Genomic DNA, 19,548 nt, shown 5'->3' on the forward strand with positions numbered 1-19,548 from the left:
TCGTTGCCCACGTGAGCGTTGAAGTCCCCCAGTAGGACAATCGAGTCTCCAGGAGGAGCACTTTCAAGCACCCCTTCCAAGGACTCTATTAAGGCTGGGTATTCTGAACTGCTGTTCGGTGCATAAGCACAGACAACAGTCAGGACCCGATCCCCAACCCGAAGGCGTAGGGAAGCTACCCTCTCGTCCACCGGGGAAAACCCCAACATACAGGCGCCGAGTCGAGGGGCTATGAGAAAGCCCACACCTGCCCGCCGCCTCTCACCATGGGCAACTCCAGAAAAGAAAAAAGTCCAGCCCCTCTCAAGGAGATTGGACCCAGAGCCCAAGCTGTGTGTTGAGGTGAGCCCGACTATATCTAGCCGGTATCTCTCGACCTCGCGCACCAACTCAGGCTCCTTCCCCGCCAGTGAGGTAACGTTCCAAGTTCCAAAAGCCAGTTTCAGCAACCGAGGATCAGAACGCCAAGGCCCACGCCTTCGGACACTGCCCGATCCACAATGCACCGCACCCCTACTACTGCCCCTCCCATCGGTGGTGGGTCGATGGGAGGGATTAAGAAGGTAATAATACAATAATACTAATTAAAAAGTAATGATACAAACCTATAAAAAAATCAAATGAGGGAAAATAAATTAATAAATAAATAAAAAGAAATAAAGAACTAAGAGAAGAACTAAAACAAAAAGTTACGAATAAATAAGATTAAGTAAAGCAGGTGCAGGCTGCCTGAAGGTGGTTTGATATTAAAAGTTTAAGTGACACCAGTGAGCTGAGTTTTAGTGTTTCCTGTAGTGAATTCCAGCTCACTGGTGCTGTAACTAAAAGCAGATTTTCCCAATTCAGTAAAAACTCTTGGACCTGGCAGCTGATCCAATTACTAGAGCGAGTCTGATAATTACTGTTATTTGTATTCATCAATGAAGTGATGTATTCTGGCAAATGACCTGAGTTTATCATCCAGCCATATGCCAAGGTATTTATATTCTGTGACTCTCTCAATAGTGGATCCTGCCAGGGTAGTAATATTTACAGTACTAAAATCAGTATTAAAAGATCTGGAAAACAGCATGAACTTAGTTTTCATGGCATTTAAAACTATTAAATTATTGTGCTTATATAACGCCACCTGTAGAGCATTACATGAGCTCTGCAATTTTCTTGTTGCAGCATGAATAGAGTCAGCTGAGCAATATAAAATCATGTCATCTGCATAAAGGTGAACTTTGCTGCCTGAGGTCGAAGCAGAGGCAGCAATATAATTTATGTATATATATTAGATAAAACTGGACCCAAAATTGAACCTTGTGGTACACCTTTAGATACAGATACCAAATCTGATTTAGAATTATTCAATGCCATGCATTGATTTCTGTCAGTGAGGTAGTTTTGGGTCCAGTCCAGCACAGTTGCATCAAAGCCAATCTTTTCTAAATTCCGTAAAAGAAAAGTTTGATCAACTGTGTCGAATGCTTTTGTTAAGTCAATAAAAACAGCTGCACAATGTTTCTTCTTGTCTATGTCTGAATAAAGATTGTTTAAAACCAGTGTCGTAGCAGAGATGGTGCTGAGACCTTCTCTGAAACCAGACTGATATTTAGATAAAACAGAATTTTCGTGAAGAAATGATATCAATTGCTGGTTCACTAGAGATTCTAACATTTTTGCTAAACACGACAGTTTTGAGATTGGCCTATAATTATTCAGATCTGTTGTCTCACTATCTTTATGCAGAGGAATTACATGAGCTGTTTTCCAGACCCTGGGAATTCTGCAAGATAAAACTGAAAGATTAAAAATGTATAAAATGTATTCTAAAATAATCGGGGCTGCGAGACGCAATAAAAGGGGTTCAGCCCATCTTCTCCAGTGGCTTTTCGTGGATTAATTTTAGCCAGGGCTTTAGCAACTAAGTATGGAGAAAATGGCTGGAGTAAGAAGAGACCAAGCGTTTTAGAAACAGTAGAGCTGAGATCAGTTTTATTCAATAGGTTTGTGCTATTTCTATCAAAGATGTGGCCAGCTGCAGCAAAGTGTGAGTTAAAAGCTTGACATTTCCTCCTGGGCAGAAATCAGCTGATTGTCAACTAAAACGCTGGTTGGAAAAGGAGGGGATTTATTTTAAGGGAATTGACTATTTTCCAGAAGTTTTGAGGGTTTCTAGTGCTGGTGATTAAGCTAAGGTAATATTCTGATTTAGCTTTTCTAACAGCAGAGGTACATTTATTTCTCTGTCTAAAGGTAAGCCAATGGTCTCTCTCCCCTGAGCGTCTAGCAGTTGACCAAGCTTTATTTCTGGCCTTAAACAATGAGGAAACTTCACCCGTAAACCAGGGGCTTGATCTGTCTCTTATTCTTGACTTTTTGAATGGGGCATGTTTGTTTACCACTGTTAGGAAAGTTTTACTGAAGTGGTTTAGTGCCCCATCAACATCTGAGATTTCTAGTGTAAGGTGGATTTCACTCATTGCTAAGTCAGAAAGGAAAGCTTGCTCATTAAAATTATTACAATTTCTTCTAACCACCAACCGAGAGCCTGTTTTGTTTGTACAACTGTTTCTAATACATCCGATGGGAGAATGATCACTTGTGCCGAGTTCAAAAACTCCTGAGGCAGTAATTTTGTCAGCTTTATTGGACAGTATTAGATCTATCAGGGTTGACTTGGTGGGTTCTTTCAGATTTGGGTGAGTTGGTTCATTGATTAACTGTGTTAGGGTAAGATTGCCACATATTTCTTTTAAGTGATCAGATGCATTAGAAACCCATTTGAGGTTAAAATCACCTAGGACCAGATATTCAGAAGCACTAAATTTGGATAAAAGATCAGTTAATTTCTCGACTGCAGAGTGTGGGGCAGAGGGAGGCCTGTATATCCCAATTAAAACAAGAGTTATTTTTTTCAGAGTGAAACCTCAAGGGCTAAGAACTCAAACCATTTTTCTTTAGATACTGCACATAAAACAGTAGTTTGTAAATTTAAATAGCCTAAGTTAAGTATAATTAAGTATAAATAGCAACTCCCCCTCCCCTTGAAACTGTCTTTTCTATGGAGGATAAAATTATTTAAAGCTACAACATCATTGGTACAATGTCTAAGCCATGTCTCTGTTAAAACTATTAGATCAGGATCAGACTGTACAGCCAGGATTTTAAGATCATCCATTCTATCTTTTTGTTGTAGGCTTCTAATATTCAGATGGATTATACCTAAATCCTGTGCTGGAAACACAAAGGGAGAATTTAGGCAGAATAAAGTTACCAGTAATTTAAATGACTTTGAAACAAACCATGTTGTTGCCCAGGTTGGCACTTGAGGTCTGCGTGGGTGGATCCAGCAGTCTCATAGAACATAACCAACTGCACCGCAGTACAAGCACTGACCTTTATGTAACTGGTGAAGATTTTCTTCTTTGGAAAGGTGGGGCACGACACATTGCATGACTTCAGAAGAATTATGATTACCGTGAGTTCTTTGGGTAAAATAATTTGGATCTCTGGAACTATGAGGTACACTTGTAAGGTACCTAATGGAAATTGATTTGCCTCATGAAAATTGACCAGGCTTTATCAGCAAGTATATTAGAATTTAAAGTGTTATAGAAGGTAACTAGTAGATGTTAATTTAATGCGCTGCCTGCGGCCAACGTACGGAATTCAAGAGTGTAATCTGAAACAGAATGACTACCCTGGCATAAAAGAGTAGGTAGTTTTCCCTGTGAGCATCTCTCATTAGGATGGTCAGATATGAAAGTGAACTCCTTTAATAAGAACTCATAGGTACCAGATTGAACACATGACCATACAACTGGGGCCCAGTCTAGGGCTTTACCAGTCTAGGGCGTTATCTAAGTATATCTTATCACTATGAGTTATAAGAGATGAATTAAGAAATGGGGGAAACAGTGACTCAACTTCTTCAGCACTGGTTTATTTTAACACAATGCGGCAGCAAGACCACTAGGGAAAACAGCACCCTCCAGTGTTTATTAATAAGAACAATCAACAGACGGCCAATACATCAAAATTACCCCGCTCTTAATGAAGTACAATTTTTTTTTTTGTAGTAACTAAACTAAGGATGGGGGTAGACTGCCCCAAGACCTTGAGTGGGTCAAGGATTATTCTGTCTTGTATTGGAGCCCAACTCACTCACTAAAATTTGTACAACAAAAAAATATGTCCTGCTTCCACCATAATATTTGTATCACAAGTTTAGTCTATCTGGTGGCTTAAGAACCCGAAAAGGACGCCTTCTTACAAGCTGTGCTGGTGAAGCTGGTGACTTTTCAGGTGGAAGCAGGTGGAGTTTCAGGGTGCTCAGAAGTAGTAACAGACCTGCTGGCCATAGACTCCAGTTTATGTTGTTCACTTGCTTCTGACATTGGCTGTACACTGTCAGTGTCCATCAGTTGTGAGCTCTCACTGGGCTGCGATGGTTCTGTATGCTTGGTGATCCCCTGGTGAGAGGCCAACATCTGTTCTGTGTGCCAATTCCAGTGTTGCGAAGATCCAGGCTCAGTGTAAGACACTGAACCAGATTTGAATAATACACTCCCAGGTGTCCACTTATTTTTCCCCCTACAGCGATAATCACAGACCAAAACTGGATCACCCACCTCAAATTCATGGTCTTTGGAATGCTTACCTCTGTACATGCACAGAGTTTCCTGTGCCTGACTCACTATAGCTGCCAAATTTGGTTTCAGAAGGTCCAAGCATGTGCGGAGCCTCCAATGTAAAAAGAGCATGTCAGGAGTCTCTTTTGTGGTGGCATGTGGTGGGTTTCTATAGTGCAGAAGGAATGCATGAAGTCTCTGTTGAATGGAGGTTGATCCCTTAAGATGACTTTAGGGTGTGGTTGAATGTTTGCACGAAATGCTCTGCGTTTGTGGCAGAATGAAACTGAGCAGAGTGCATATACTTCACCCTGTTGGCCTTAAGGAATCTGGAAATCTCCTCAGAAACAAACTGTGGACCATTGTTGCTCACTAGAACCTCAGGTAGGCCATAATGACTGAACATGCCCCTAACCTCGAATAGTCTTAGATGAAGTTATTGAATCCATCAAACTTTGAATAAGCATCCACTGCCACAAAGAACATGCATCCTTCAAAAGGCCCAGCGAAATCTACATGAATTCACCACCATGGAGCTTCAGGCCATGGCCAAGGATATAGTGGTGACAGGCTTGGAGACTTCTGATGATCCTGGCATGATGGACAGGTTTCAGATTGGGCACCAAACATAGCTCCATGCCACAGCTTTCATCTTGACCCCCCAGGGGTGCCCTGTGTGTAACTCATCCAACACCTTTTGTTGCAGTCTAGGTGGCACAATTACTGGGTTACCACACATCAGACAACCTTGTAAGGTAGTAAGCTCATCTCGTCTGCTTAGATATGGTGTCAGATTACTAGCTGAACCTTTTTTGGTGTGAAAACATCCAGTCAACACCATCTCCCTGACCTGAGAGAGGATAGGGTCGGACTTAGTTTCTTTACAGATGTCCGAGCTGCATATTGGCAATGCCTCTAAATGATGAGCAAGATCTGTCTCGACTGACCCTATTTTGTCCTTGTGCTGTACTGGAAGTGGTAATCGGGACAGTCAGCATTACCGTGTTCAGCGGTCCTTCTGTACTGAATTGTGTAATTACGGGCAGCAAGCAATAGAGCCTACCGCTGAAGTCTGGCTGCAACCATGGATGGTGTGGCTTTGTTGGGACTTAGGATGGTTGTAAGCAGGTGGTGGTCTGTGAGCAAAGTAAAATGGCGTCCATAGAGGTACGCATGAAACTTCCTTACACCAAAGATAATCCCCAGTACCAATGTCTGGGAAGCAAAGGCTATGGGTTTCTCCAGTCCATCAAGTAATAGATACGAAATCACCACCCCAACACCATACGGTGAGACATCACACACTAACCTGATCATAAGTTGTGGGTCATAATGAATTAGTACACTTTTGCTTGCCAAATGGTTTTTGGCTTCTTGGAACGCCTTCTCACATTCTGCTGACCAAATCCACTTCACACATTTCTGCAACAGTTCATTCAGGGGATGTAGTATGGTGGCAAGGCAAGGGGTAATACTCTGCCCAATGTGATGGGTTCAATGTTACTTTAAAATCCCCACAAATTCTCACTCCGCCACTCTTCTTAATTATTGGTACAATGGGGTCACCCACTCACTGAACTGGACCAGTGAGATCACCTTTTGCAGGCTCTCAAGCTCAGCTTCCACTTTGGATCGGAGTGCTTATGGTACCACTCGGGCCTGAAGGAATTTTGGCCATTGCATTGACTTTCAGTGAATTGTTTGTATGGCTATGTCCACCACTTTTTTGTATGTGAGTGTTGCATCTGTCAATAACTTTCTCTGTATTGCTTCATTACTTAGACCACATACCAGTTTGTCGCACAGAGCGTCCTTGTAAGTAATCTCCAAATTCTCAGTGCTCCACCAGCTTCTTCAAAACAGCGACATATTGCGCAATACTTTCCCCCTCTTGTTGGTTGTGTTTATGGAAGCGGTAACACTCTGCAATCACAATAGGCTTTTGGGGGATAATGTGCTTGTAACACATCCACTATCTGTGCATATGTTTTCTCTCCTGGTTTCTCTGGAGAAATAAGACTACAGAGTAAGCTGTACGTCATAACCCCCATTGCACTTAAAACACTGCCATTTGTTTTTACGCAGTAATGTCATTTGCTTGTACAAAATGAAGTGGAGTAATTAATTTCTGCTCCCTTCAAGAGTTGGGATGCAACTCTTTGCAAACCTTGCCTTCCACCTCTTGCAGCAGAACTGCTCATAATCCTTGATTACTAGCATCTACCTGTACGTGGAACTGCTTGTTAAAATCAGGTTGGGATAGGATTGGTGCAGAACTTAGTGCTTGTTTGAGGTCCTCAAATGCCCTCTGGCACTCCTCAGTCCACATCCAGGTAGCATGCTTTTTCTTCAGGGCATTTAAGACAGCGGCTCGATCTGCAAACCGTGGTATGAACCTATGATATCAGCCTGCCATGCCCAGAAACCTCTGGACTTCCTTGACTGAAGTTAGTTGGGGGGAAGTTCTGAATGGCCACCCCTTTGCCTGGCTCTGTCTGAACATCCTTGTGCTGATCCACAGCTGAGGAATAAACATCGATGTCATCAATGTAAATGAGACAACAATGACCAATTAGTGGGGCAAGTACCATTTCCAGTAGCCGTTGGAAAGATGCTGCAGCGTTCTTTAAACCAAACGGCATCACAGTAAACTCAAACAATCCACAACAGGTAACAAAAGCTGTTCTCAATGCTGTCTGGTTCTACCCCAAGTTGCCAATAGTCACTTCTTAAGCTCAGTCTGCTAAAAACACAAGCTCCTTTCAGGAACTCAAGTATATCTTGGACTTGTGGCATGGGGTAACCATCCATGTGTGTCTTGACATTCAGCTTTCCGTAGTCAACACAGAACTGGGTGCCACCATCCTTTTTTGGGACAAGGACCACTGGAGATGCCCATGGCGAAATTGAGGGATGGATAATGCCTTGTGCCAACATCTGGTCGACTTCCTTCTTGATGATTTGTTGTTTTTCCTGGGAAGCCCAGTAGGGTCGTTGACGCACTGGAATTTCATCGATGGTGGAAATCTGGTGTAGGCCATAGAGATGTGGCCTAGTCCTGTGGTGCAGACTGTTGGCCAACAAGTAAGAAGGGAATGTAAGGTATTTCATTCCCGCTCCCCAAACTCTGCTTTACCCACCAATGTGCAGATTTGGTTGTCAAGCTCCAGGTCTTTTAGAGGGTCTTGGGCAATGTACAAGTTGATCCTTTCAGTAGTGTCAGTGCTTTCTTCACCATCCACTACAAAAGGAAATGAGGTACTGAGGTTTGCAAGCGTGTAGTTAGCATGGTGAAAACTTACGCCTACACCTAAAGACTTGAGCAGGTCCAGTCCAAGCACCACAGAGAAAGCAAGAGCTTTATTTGCAATTACAAAAAAAGGTGTGCTGAAATTTGACTCCCTGCAAGGTGGCATTAAGGTCAACCTATCCCTTTACCATCTGGACTTGTCCATTCACAAATTGGAAAGTTTGCCTGTCAGGGTGCTGCCAGCTTTCTCCTTTCTCCTTTAATCTTCTCCAACAAGACTCCTGAATCAAAGAAAAGGTACTCCCTGTATCCACCAGAGCAGCAATGGTTTGGTTTCTGATAACAATAGGCAGAGAGAGTGAATTGTTTGGGTGGGAGAACTTTTCAGCACAGGAAAAGGTGGTGTGCTTTTTAAAGGCTTGGGATGCTGCAGTGGTGGTCCTTTATTCTCCCCACTAGTCTTCATGCAATAAGACCTTGCTTCCTTCAAGGCCCTTTCCACGAGTGTCCCAACTATCACTAGTTCTTCCACCGTAGTAACACTGCCTCTTAGCACACTTGCCAGACGAGGATTGCAGTTACGTAGAATGGCTTAAAGATTTCTCTTTCTGTCATGCTTTTCCTCCATCGTAGACAAAGAGCTCTGTACTGGAAAGCAAAATCATGTATACTTTCTTGTTCACCCTGTTTGTGCTCCCTTAAGTGTCTTTCAGCTTCAGCTTCATAGTGTTCTGATAAGAAAGCTCAAAGGAAAGCAGATTTAAACCATGTCCAGGTCTTTACTGAACCTTTTTCTGCTCTTCATCAGTCCTTGGCTGCACCAGAGACAGCAGATGTGAGGGCCAGTAAAATTTTATCATCCTTTAAAGGGTGTACAGCAAGAAATTCTTCACACTTCTTGATGTAAACTACAGGGTCAGTTTCTTCATCTGAGCTACCGAACCTAGGGAAGTCCATTTTGATAGGTGGTTTGTTTAGAATACTTACGAGGCTGTAGGAAGAATGGTTCCCAAAAGAATGGTTCAGTCCAGCTACCCCTTCTTTTAAATTCTGTAGCCTGAAATCCCAAATGGATAATGGGTCATCCACTGGAGGTGGAGGGGGTGGAAGATCAATACCATGACTGTCTTCCTCATGTTGGGCACTGTCTTCCTGGTTGGCTAATCAGTTGCCATCTTCATTGTCATCTTCCTCAGAATCTATGTACGATAGGCTCAAAGTATGTACCATGTCACTTACAGAACGCCGAGTCAAACGGACCAGCTGTAAAATCCAAGGGAAGGGAGGTCCCATCTGCAGAATCAAACTGACTGCCAGCTGCCATTTTAGCGTATTGCAGTAACTCAACAGGTAAAAAAACTCAAACTGAGTTTGATGAAAACACTGTATGCCCCACATTGGGTGGCACTATGTAGCACTCTGCTTAGAGGCTACACAGAAAATTTGTTAGGGGTAAGGCCTACCTACCATTTATTGTATGTTCTGGGAACTAAAACAGAAAGAAACAGAAACAATAGAAGCATATCGAGAAAAAAACAAACAGAAGAACAATTTGAAATACAGTGCTCTAAGTATATTAACGAATATAAGTACAATTTAGTACACATCTACCCATGTGCAACACTATTTACATGAGTGTTTGGTCGAGATTCCAACCCCACAGCAAAAATGTATGGTTCAGTTTCAACATCAACAGTCTCACTGTTAGTCGGTAGTTGGCAATGGTGTGGTGCAAGATGAACAGTCCTTGACTTGGCCGAGGAAGACCCAGGAAGTTGAAAAGTATAGCAAAATGGTTAGCCAGTGTCCATTAAGTCCAGCAGAAGAATACCCAACATAAAAAACACCTCATCAGCCTGGGAAACCACAGCTTCGCTGAGAGGAGTTGTAGCAAACATAAATTTCAGGGGTTCCCCAAACACTGGTTGCCTACTCCATTATATTTTCTTCTCTACTTATGTGTGCAGTAGACTAGCAGATAATGTTATCCCCTACTGGATGAAAACGGTGCAGCCCCTAAAACTGCACAGGTAACCATGGCTGGTTACAATGTGCCATTCTAATCCATTTCTGACTTTTGCCGAGTAGCCCGTATCAGCAGCGCCACTCATCCAACGTCTGAGTTAGCCTGTTCAATACCAGCTCCGGCTACTCCTTTCCATGTGGTTCAAACCGTACTCGTTGCTACTTTGTTATGTTCTCTGTGTAATGTTACCCAATTCACTAGACAATGGCTTATCTAAGTATAACTTATCACTAACAGTTATAAGAGAGATGAATTAAAAGACGGGGGAAACAATGACTCACTTCTTCAGCACTGCTATATTTTACCACAATGTGGTAACAAGACCACTAGGGAAAACAGCACCCTCTAGTGTTTATTAATAAGAACAATCAACAGACAGCCAATACATAACAAAGAATTGGCTAAATAAATGGAACATTGTAGCAAGAAACCTCAACATAAATTGGGCGTGACATCAAACATATCTTGTTTATTCACAGAAAACAGAATTACCTCTGGTTCCTTTTGCACAGAACTAACAAGTATGTATAAGAAGATGACAAACTAGATGATGATAGGAATGTTTCAAAAATACAAACACTCTAAAATCCATATGAGGATAATGTGGTCAGCATGGTCTTTTTAAAAAAATCTCTGGTCACAAATGTTGTTAATAAATAGAACTGTAGTAATAAATGGGGCTTTTTTTTTGCTACTAACCAAAGTCTGCCTGCGACCACAGCAGTGTGGTGCTGCCTCCCTGGCACAGTGAGATAGACTATTAGAAAGGTGTAGAGTTTACCCATTTTAGATTCTAAATTTCTAAATTAAGTGATATTGTTAGAATTTTGAAGACAAAGCCTGGAAGTTGGCTGTTCTTGTTAAATTCAAAGCAGCATCATGTCAGTTTCCATCACTCACTGAGCCAGCATTGTGTTTAGAAGCAGATAAAAAGAATATTCAAATAAGAAATGCTGCTTCATTATGACTAATTCTCTATTTCTTTTTTCTTTTAGTCCAGCCAAGAAAATGGCCACCTTCAGCCTCAGTAGGTTACGCTTTCAGAGGCGCTTCATATTATTGCTGTCCATAACCTTCATTGTGATGTATGTGTTCGGCATCTGCTCTGAGTCGTCCAAAGTGTGGTTCAGCAATTTCAGCAAGTTAACAACGTTCCAAACCGCCAAAAATCACACACTAATAAATATGATCTCTTTCACAAGATACAACACAGTCAACCAACAGACGCCCGATGCCAAACACACAGCAGTGGCTACAATTATCAGACAAAACATGACAGACATGCTCAGTATGGAGTCCATGATGGCTGTTCCAGTGAAAGAAGCGTCATCCATCCATTACCATGAAGCGTATCCACACAACTATCGCTTCATCATAGACGAGCCCCATAAGTGTGAACAAGAGAACCCGTTTCTGGTCCTCATGGTTCCAGTGGCTCCACATGAAGTGGAGGCGCGCAACGCCATTCGGAGAACATGGGGTAATGAGAGCACGGCCCACAACAAAACCATCATGGTGGTCTTCTCACTGGGTCTGCCTGGGAATGAGGCTGAGAAACAACAGGAGGAACTAAGGCTGGAAAGCCAGCAGTACCATGACCTCATCCAGAGCGACTTCATGGACTCATACCTCAACTTGACAATAAAGACCATGGTAATCATGGACTGGCTGGCCACACGTTGCCCACAGGCATCCTACGCCATGAAGGTCGACTCTGACATGTTCTTGAATCTGGAGAACTTGATGAACTTGTTACTGGCACCTGATACTCCTAAAGAAAACTACATTACAGGAAAGGTTATGTGGAACAGACCAGTCATCCGGGACAAGAACTCCAAGTGGTACGTGCCAAAGGAATTATATGCTGAAGACTACTACCCAACATACCTGCTGGGGATGGGTTATGTCTTCTCCAATGACCTTTCAGGGAAGATTGTTGAGGTTTCAAAAGATATAAAGCCTTTTAATATAGAGGATGCATATGTGGGTGTATGTCTGAAACGAATAGGAATTTCACCTTCAGACCCTCCTAATCCTTCCCAGTTTAAGGACTATTTTAGTGGTAATTATAAACGAGAAGAGTTTGCCAGCATGATCACCACCATCCTTAACTCCCCACAACAGCTGATCACATTCTGGCAGGACCTAAAAAGGCCTATATAAAGGACAATCCTTTCAGACTTGTAATTGATAGAACCACCTTGTGCTGCATTACCAGCTTTCCACCAGCTTTGCACACTGTTTGGGAGAGATTTTTCCCACATATCCAGATGTGCTATAATTTGTTTTTTCTTCAGTAAAGTCTTCCTTCTAGCCACCCTTTCATACAGGCCAGTTATACACAGAGCTCCACAGATTTCCTGGTGCACCTTCACTCCAGTCTCAGCCACTGAGCTCTGCAGTTCATTCAGAGTGATTGATGGCCTTTCAGTTTTGAGGGATGGTCTTGTCTAGGCAGTGTCTGGTGCAACTTTCATTGGCTCACAGTTGATCTATCAGTCCTCAAATGGATCCAAACACTTGGGTAGTATTTAGCGGCTATGTAGAGAACACTACCATCTGGTCGAACCAAAGTCACTACTGTTTACAAGAACTCTCCACATTACCTGAACTAAAAGCTTTGGCTCCACAAAGTCTGAGGTAAAAGCCATAAAACAGGATTAAGTTGCCTAACAAGGTTTGCACTTGAAAGGAAGTTACCTTGGGATCAAGCCTGGACACTATGGGAGGTTATCAACCCCCCTTGCTCTATAAGGCATTCCAGGCAGCTATAAATCCCTGCCTGGAATCCAGCTGCAGGCCTCAGCAAACTCTTAAATAAACTTGTGATTTACAAGAAATCAAGTTTCAAAACTGTGCACCAATACAGAATTGCCACCATTCAACAGGGTTCATTTTCAAGTCTGGAGATCCAAAAACGGTTGTTATGAGAATCTATAACAAAGTTAGTCTTTATAGATTTTATATTTATGTATCTAGATATTATATCTAGATATATATGGAGCCACACTACCCGCAAGTGGTGAGAATGAGACACAACAACACCACCATAAGGATATGTGCTTATAAAGAACCCAAGAAAACATGTTCCGTTGTCTGCTCGATTATAAACATTTATATAATCTGTAAGCAATACTACTCATTTTATCAGTCTTATTGTTGTGTATTACCTAAAACCTCTATCTTTGTCTACTATTGAGCTAGAAATATGTAGTGTATGACTTCGAAGATAAAATTGTTTTGGTTTATTATCAGAGTTTAGACAAGTGACAAATATGTATCCAGAATGTGTTTTTTCTTTTCTTTTCTTTCTTTTGTTCCTTTTCTTTCATTTGTTCCTTTTCTTCATTTGTCTTTCATTTCTTCATGCACAACGTTAAACCGTTGTGATGTTATAAGAATAATGTTTCTTTTTCTTTGTTTAAAACTAACTGAAACAAAGAAGGCAGTGATTCTGGGATTAAAATTATACACAACCAATCAGAGTTTGAAACAATGAATAGCTTATTAAGCGTTAGGTGAGGAGAATCTATGAGCACTCTGGCTCCACCTCCAAAGGGCAGGGCCTACAGGAGAACAAAACTGGAGTTCACAGTTAATTTGGGGAGTCCTGCCTTCTCAACAAGAAGATAGCTAGCTTTCAAGTTTGCGCCGGCCTTGGTCAGAAAGACATAAATAAAATATATAGCAAAATATATACTAAATATTATTAAATATCAAAATGTCTAAAATATGCTGCAAATACAAATAATGAGAGTTGAATCAAACTTAACTTTATAAGAAGATTCCAGCACATTTTTACTTATTCTGATATAAATATGTTACTAATTTTGCCAGTTTTTGCTTTAACTTGTTTCTATTAGCTTATTTCTATTTTATGATGTTTTTTTGTTTCTGAGCTTTGGCACCTGTTAGCAGATAGGGGCGGGTCTTAGGAGAGGCCATTCACCTACTTTCTATTGGTCAACCAATTTGGAGTTTTCTGAACACGTATCTATTGTAGCATGAACTGCCCCAGCATGGTGGAACACTTCATGCTGAGAGCTGCTATGAAAGCAGCGTTTTACTGGCATATCCTGGCGTGAACATTATAAACAATGTTTATCAATTTCCTTTTAAATGATTACTGTTACATAAGTTAACAGGTCCTGTGTCAACCTGGGTAAAACAAAATAGCTTAATATGGACGATGAAGAACAAACTTAGTTATTTATGAATGAACGAAGCTGCACCACCTTTCAAGTTAAAAGTCAGAAGCAATGGAAAGATTTCAGTAGCAAAATCCACAAATCAGCGAATAGGAAAAACGGTCAGATTTAGTAACAGTTAGTAATCAGAATGAGTGAAAATGAGCAGGTATCTCTTTGAAAAGTTAAGTTTGATTTAATTCTCATTATTTGTATTTGTAAAATATTTTATTTTAATATTTAAAATTTAAAAGGATGGCATGCCCACTCCAGGTAAGGGGAAAGGACCTGCCCCAGGAGGAGTTTAAGTATCTTGGGGTCTTGTTCACGAGTGACGAGAAGAGGGATCGTGAGATCGGCCGTAGGCTGGGACAGGCGGCAGCAGTAATGCGGTCACTGTACCGGACTGTAGTGGTGAAGAGGGAGTTGAGCCAAAAGGCGAAGCTCTCTGTTTACCGGTCGATCTACATCCCGACCCTCACCTATGGTCATGAGCTGTGGGTAATGACCGAAAGAACGAGAGCCGCTACTCCTCCGCATTGAGAGGAGCCAGCTGAGGTGGTTCGGGCATCTGATCCGGATGCCCCCTGGACGCCTCCCGGTGGGGGTGTTCCAGGCACGGCCTACTGGGACAAGACCCCGGGGTCGCCCTAGGACCCGCTGGAGGGATTATGTCTCCAAGTTGGCCTGGGAGCGGCTTGGGGTCCCCGGGAATGAGCTGGAGGAAGTTGCGGGGGACAAGGTCATCTGGCATTCTCTGGTCTCCCAACTGCAACCGCGACCCTGTCTGGACTAGCTGTCAACGATGATGGATGATGGATATTTAAAATTTTGCTTGTGGATTTTATTATTTAATTTGAAACTTTTGTTACAAAAGTTACAGAAAATGTTTGACTCTTAATTAAATAATGTGTTTTTTTAAAGGCCAAACAAAAAAAACCTTCAATAAACAGTAATAAACTCTGCAGAGCCTTTCAGCCTTCCAAGGATTTTATACTACTTAATTGGAAACAGATTATCTAGGAAGTTTTATGCAATCATCATATCATGAAATGCATGTAGTTTAATGTAAACTTTGTTTCTGACTCAGTTTTGTTGATACAGATGATTTTCAATGATAACACCAAGTCACTAGACCACTGACGTCGTGTCGTCATTCTGTGTTTGGCACCATGCTCTTACGCCCAGATACAGAACTCTAAAGAGTTATTTCTATATGAGAAGAATGAATGGACTTTGTGAAAACTGCCTCTGTCCTGTGATGCTAAAATGTTCCCAAGCTGATACATTAAGTCCTATAAACATTTTCTCTTGAATATCACTGGATTCTCTGAATTATGAGACTGATAAAGAGTTGAAATATGACTGTGGTCATCTGAAGAGGATCTCCTTTGGAGCTCAACCTTTGTAGTCCTACAGTCACTGTGTCAGAGAAAAGCTAACGGTGCTCTGTATCGTCGATAGACATGCACAGATACTGACTGACTGTTGTTCTCAGTTACAGCGATGTGTCTGCACGTCCATCGTCCTGGAACAGTTAATACTGCTTATAAATAAATACACTTATTATTTAGATATTATGATATAATAACTGGCTTATTTCAGACATTATAGCCCCTCTTATATAACTATTCCGGTTATGAATACAGTGTTTAATCTGACCCTATATCTAAATATCATTAACAGCACTTTCGACCTCGTTCTTTATCTGAATTCACTCTCTGAAGAACGACAGCACTGAAAAAGGAAAGTAAACAAACTGTCTGAAATGATGATGTATTGTGTATTAAATGATGTTCAGTGTGTGGAAATGAATGCAGAGTCTTCCTCTTTTTGTCTGCATGTTGGTGAGTGGATTAAAACTGTCTTCACTGGTTAATGACTGTGCTAGAACATAAGATTCAGACTGTTCAGATAGACTTTAAACTTCATGTTAATAAGAATGTAATTATTAGAGCTGGTAGAATAAAATCACATAATATTTTGTGGAGCATAAATAATTCACAATTAATTCTTGATGTTTTCTAAACTCCTTGGTAACTAAAAGGAAACCCGAATGCATTGTTTTCTTCATCCACAAGATGGAGCTGAGATGCCTTTTCTGTTTTATGGTGAGATCAAGGCCTCCATCAGTGATGCTTAGAGAGATTATATTAGAGCGAGGAGGCGGACGCACGTGCTGAGATAAGCGAGATTTATTAAGGGCAAATCCAAAATCAGGTAACGTTTATGCAGCGGGCACGTCGTATTCACTGGTCCCACTGATGCCTATAAACAAACATGAGCTTAAGGCAGAGACCATGGAGCATTACCCAAAACCCTTTTATAGGGGCGCCGCGTCGCACACACATACATACACATATATACATACATATACATCCCTGGGGGGGATTCCGAGGCGCTCCCAGGCCGGCTGGGCGATATAGTCACGCCAGCGTGTCCTGGGTCTTCCCCGGGGTCTCCTCCCCGGTGGACTTGCCTGTGACACCTCCCAAGGGAGGCGTCCAGGAGGCATCCTAACCAGATGCCTGAACCACCTCAACTGGCTCCTCTCGAAGTGAAGAAGCAGCGGCTCTACTCCGAGTCCCTCCCGGATGACTGAACTTCTCACCCTGTCTCTAATGGAGAGTCCAGCCACCCTGCGGAGGAAACTCATTTCGGCCGCTTGTATTCGGGATCTCGTTCTTTCGGTCATTACCCAAAGCTCATGACCATATATATATATATATATATATAGAGATGTGTTAATTTATAATTTCTGTTCTGTTTCATTTCTATACAGATAATCTACACTAGCTGTTCAGTTGTTTATCTCTTACCTCTTTACTCTTTAGTGCAAATTGAACAGCACTGAAAAAGACAAGTAAACAAACTATGTACAATAATTATTTATTGTGTAAAAATCATAGTTTTCTGTGTACAAATAATGAATCTTAGACCTACAGCCAGATCAAAAAGCATCAACCTCCCACATAAACAACACAACACTCACCATGAGCTCAGGGGACTGGACTTTCAGAGCTGAAGATGCAGGAACTCTGGATCCTGGAGAAAAGCTGAGGTTGACGTTCTGTTCTACATCTGTGGAGCAACAACACAGAATCCAAATCAAGCAAAAGAAGCTGAGGAAACGCTTCAATACAGCATGTTTAGGTTCCTGATAGAGCTCTGACCGTTTCCCTCTGTGAATGAAGTCTTAGAGTCTCCTCTGTATATTTCTGTGCATTTCACACACATGAGATATGATGACTAACTCTGTAAGTGTGAGTTTTAGTGTGAATTTGCGTCAGAAATGTTACAAATCTGAATGCATCACTACTGAAACTAGTGAAATGTATTAGTGACAGTTACACTCACCGGCTAGTAAAAGGTTGGACCCCCTTTTGCCTTCAGAACTGCCTTAATTCTTCGTGACAGACTTTCAACAAGGTGTTGGAAACGTTCCTCAGAGATTTTGGTTGGTTATTTGAGTTCCTGTTGACTTTCTATCATCTGCCCATTCTCCTCTGACCTCTCACATCAACAAGGCATTTTCATCCACACAACTGACCGCTCACTGGATATTTTCTCTTTTTCGAAGCGGAAATGATGGTTGTGCATGAAAATCCCAGCAGATCAGCAGTTTCTGAAATACTCAGACCAGCCCGTCTGGCACCAACAACCATGCCACATTTAAAGCCCCTTAAATCCCCTTTCTTCCCCGTTCTGATGCTCGGTCTGCACTTCAGCAAGTTGTCTTGACCACCTCTGCACGCCTAAATGCAGTGAGTTGCGGTCATGTGATTGGCTGATTAGCTATTTGTGGTAACATGCAACTGAACAGGTGTGCCTAATAAAGTGGCTGGTGAGTGTATATTGCTTTCAGATATATTAAATCTATTTGTCAGAATTTGACCAGAACACAAGTAGAAGGGTAACAGCAGAAGCTTCTGGAGGTGCAGAAATACCGTTCTGAAAATGTAAAAGCACAAAGGACAGTATTCAGAGTTGGAAGCTTCAGTAAGTTGGTCAGTCAAGATGAAAAGTTATCAGTAACACACACAGGAAGTTCTATATTAAGACTTAATCTTAAGGCTGACTGGACTTTGGTGGACTGATAAAGCTTCTAATACTTCATGAGTGAAATATGATGTCAGCTGTAATATGTTTTAGTGTGAAAGAAACAGACATGACATTAAATCTCACAGCAGCCCAGGGTTCAAATTGTGGCCTTGAGATCTTGAGAGGGTCTCCTAGTGGAGGGTCTGATTATGTGGAGATTTATAGTATGAATTTAGTACAATATGATAAACAATGTGCTCAATAATTGTGTCAGTCATTCTGAACAACAACAAAAAAAAATCACCATCCCAAGTATTGAAATGAACAAGTTGCATTTCATAAGCAGTATTTGTGTAACATGGAGCGAGGTAGTGGACGCATGTGCGGAGGTAAGCGACTTATTGAGGGCAAATCCAAAATCAGGGTCGTAACGGTCCAGGGTCATAGAGCCAATACGGAGAGATCGTGGTTCAGACATGACAAACAGCCGAATCCAACAGACAAACATCCAACATACATCAAACAAAGACACAGCAAACACAACATGCAAACACAGGGCTTAAGTTACAAAGGGAAAACGAGGGATAGGTGAAAAACAGGTGGAGACAATCATGGGCGGAGACATGAAACAAGGGGGCAGGACTAGAAGAACCAAAACAAATACACATTGGCTAAACCAAAACACGAACACATGGACAGGACTGGGAGGGGCCAATCGTGACAATTTGCATGAGTTAACAATCTTTATTTATTGTGTGTAGGAGTTACAGTTGCATTGCTGAAAAAGTTGCCTTCGTATTACTTTAACAAACTAAGTTCATTGAATTCAGGAATTGCATTTATATTGCATTAAGAAGCTGCATTTACTGGATTTAGGAGTTGCAATCACATCATTAACAAATTGCATTTATATTACATTAATAAGCTGCTTTTATTGCATTCAATAGCAATAGCAATAGCATTCAATAGCAAGTTGCCTCTTTATTGCTTTAACAAATTGCATTTATTGTGAAAAAGAATAGCAGTTTAAAGGGCTCATTTGGTTGGTCAGTGTTTTTTCCGTATGTTCTATTAGAAACTGCAGGCATTCGAATGTTGGTGATTTTACAGAATGTTGTGTTTCAGCCTTTAAACTCAAAAACTTAAAGCTTTTTTAATCACGTTACAATCACTGAATTAAAACTAAATACTGACCTAATATATATGACATAATATTGACCAGGTAATATGAGCTCCAATGTACTAGATAATTATGTTTGGTAACATGATGTTTAATTCCAAGGAGTTCTAACTAATTCACACAGAAATACCAAACAGGTTCTAGATATTGAGTAAGGGTGTGCTACAAGCAGGGGTGGTCTTCGCACTAGGCACAGGAAGGCAGCCACCTAAGACCCCCAAGAAATTTCAAAATAAATATGCTGT

General features: G+C 41.5%; 1 protein-coding gene across 1 annotated transcript; it reads left to right on the forward strand.

Moving 5' to 3' along the window:
- Positions 1-10,992: 10,992 nt before the first annotated feature.
- On the forward strand, positions 10,993-13,227 carry LOC108425702 (beta-1,3-galactosyltransferase 2-like). The gene has a single exon (XM_037534701.1). It carries the CDS (start codon positions 11,081-11,083, stop codon positions 12,056-12,058), a length of 978 nt encoding a protein of 325 aa, XP_037390598.1. The 5' UTR covers positions 10,993-11,080; the 3' UTR covers positions 12,059-13,227.
- Positions 13,228-19,548: the final 6,321 nt, after the last annotated feature.

This window comes from Pygocentrus nattereri, chromosome 25 (assembly GCF_015220715.1).
Source record: "Pygocentrus nattereri isolate fPygNat1 chromosome 25, fPygNat1.pri, whole genome shotgun sequence".
In the NCBI taxonomy this organism is placed as follows: Eukaryota; Metazoa; Chordata; class Actinopteri; order Characiformes; family Serrasalmidae; genus Pygocentrus; species Pygocentrus nattereri.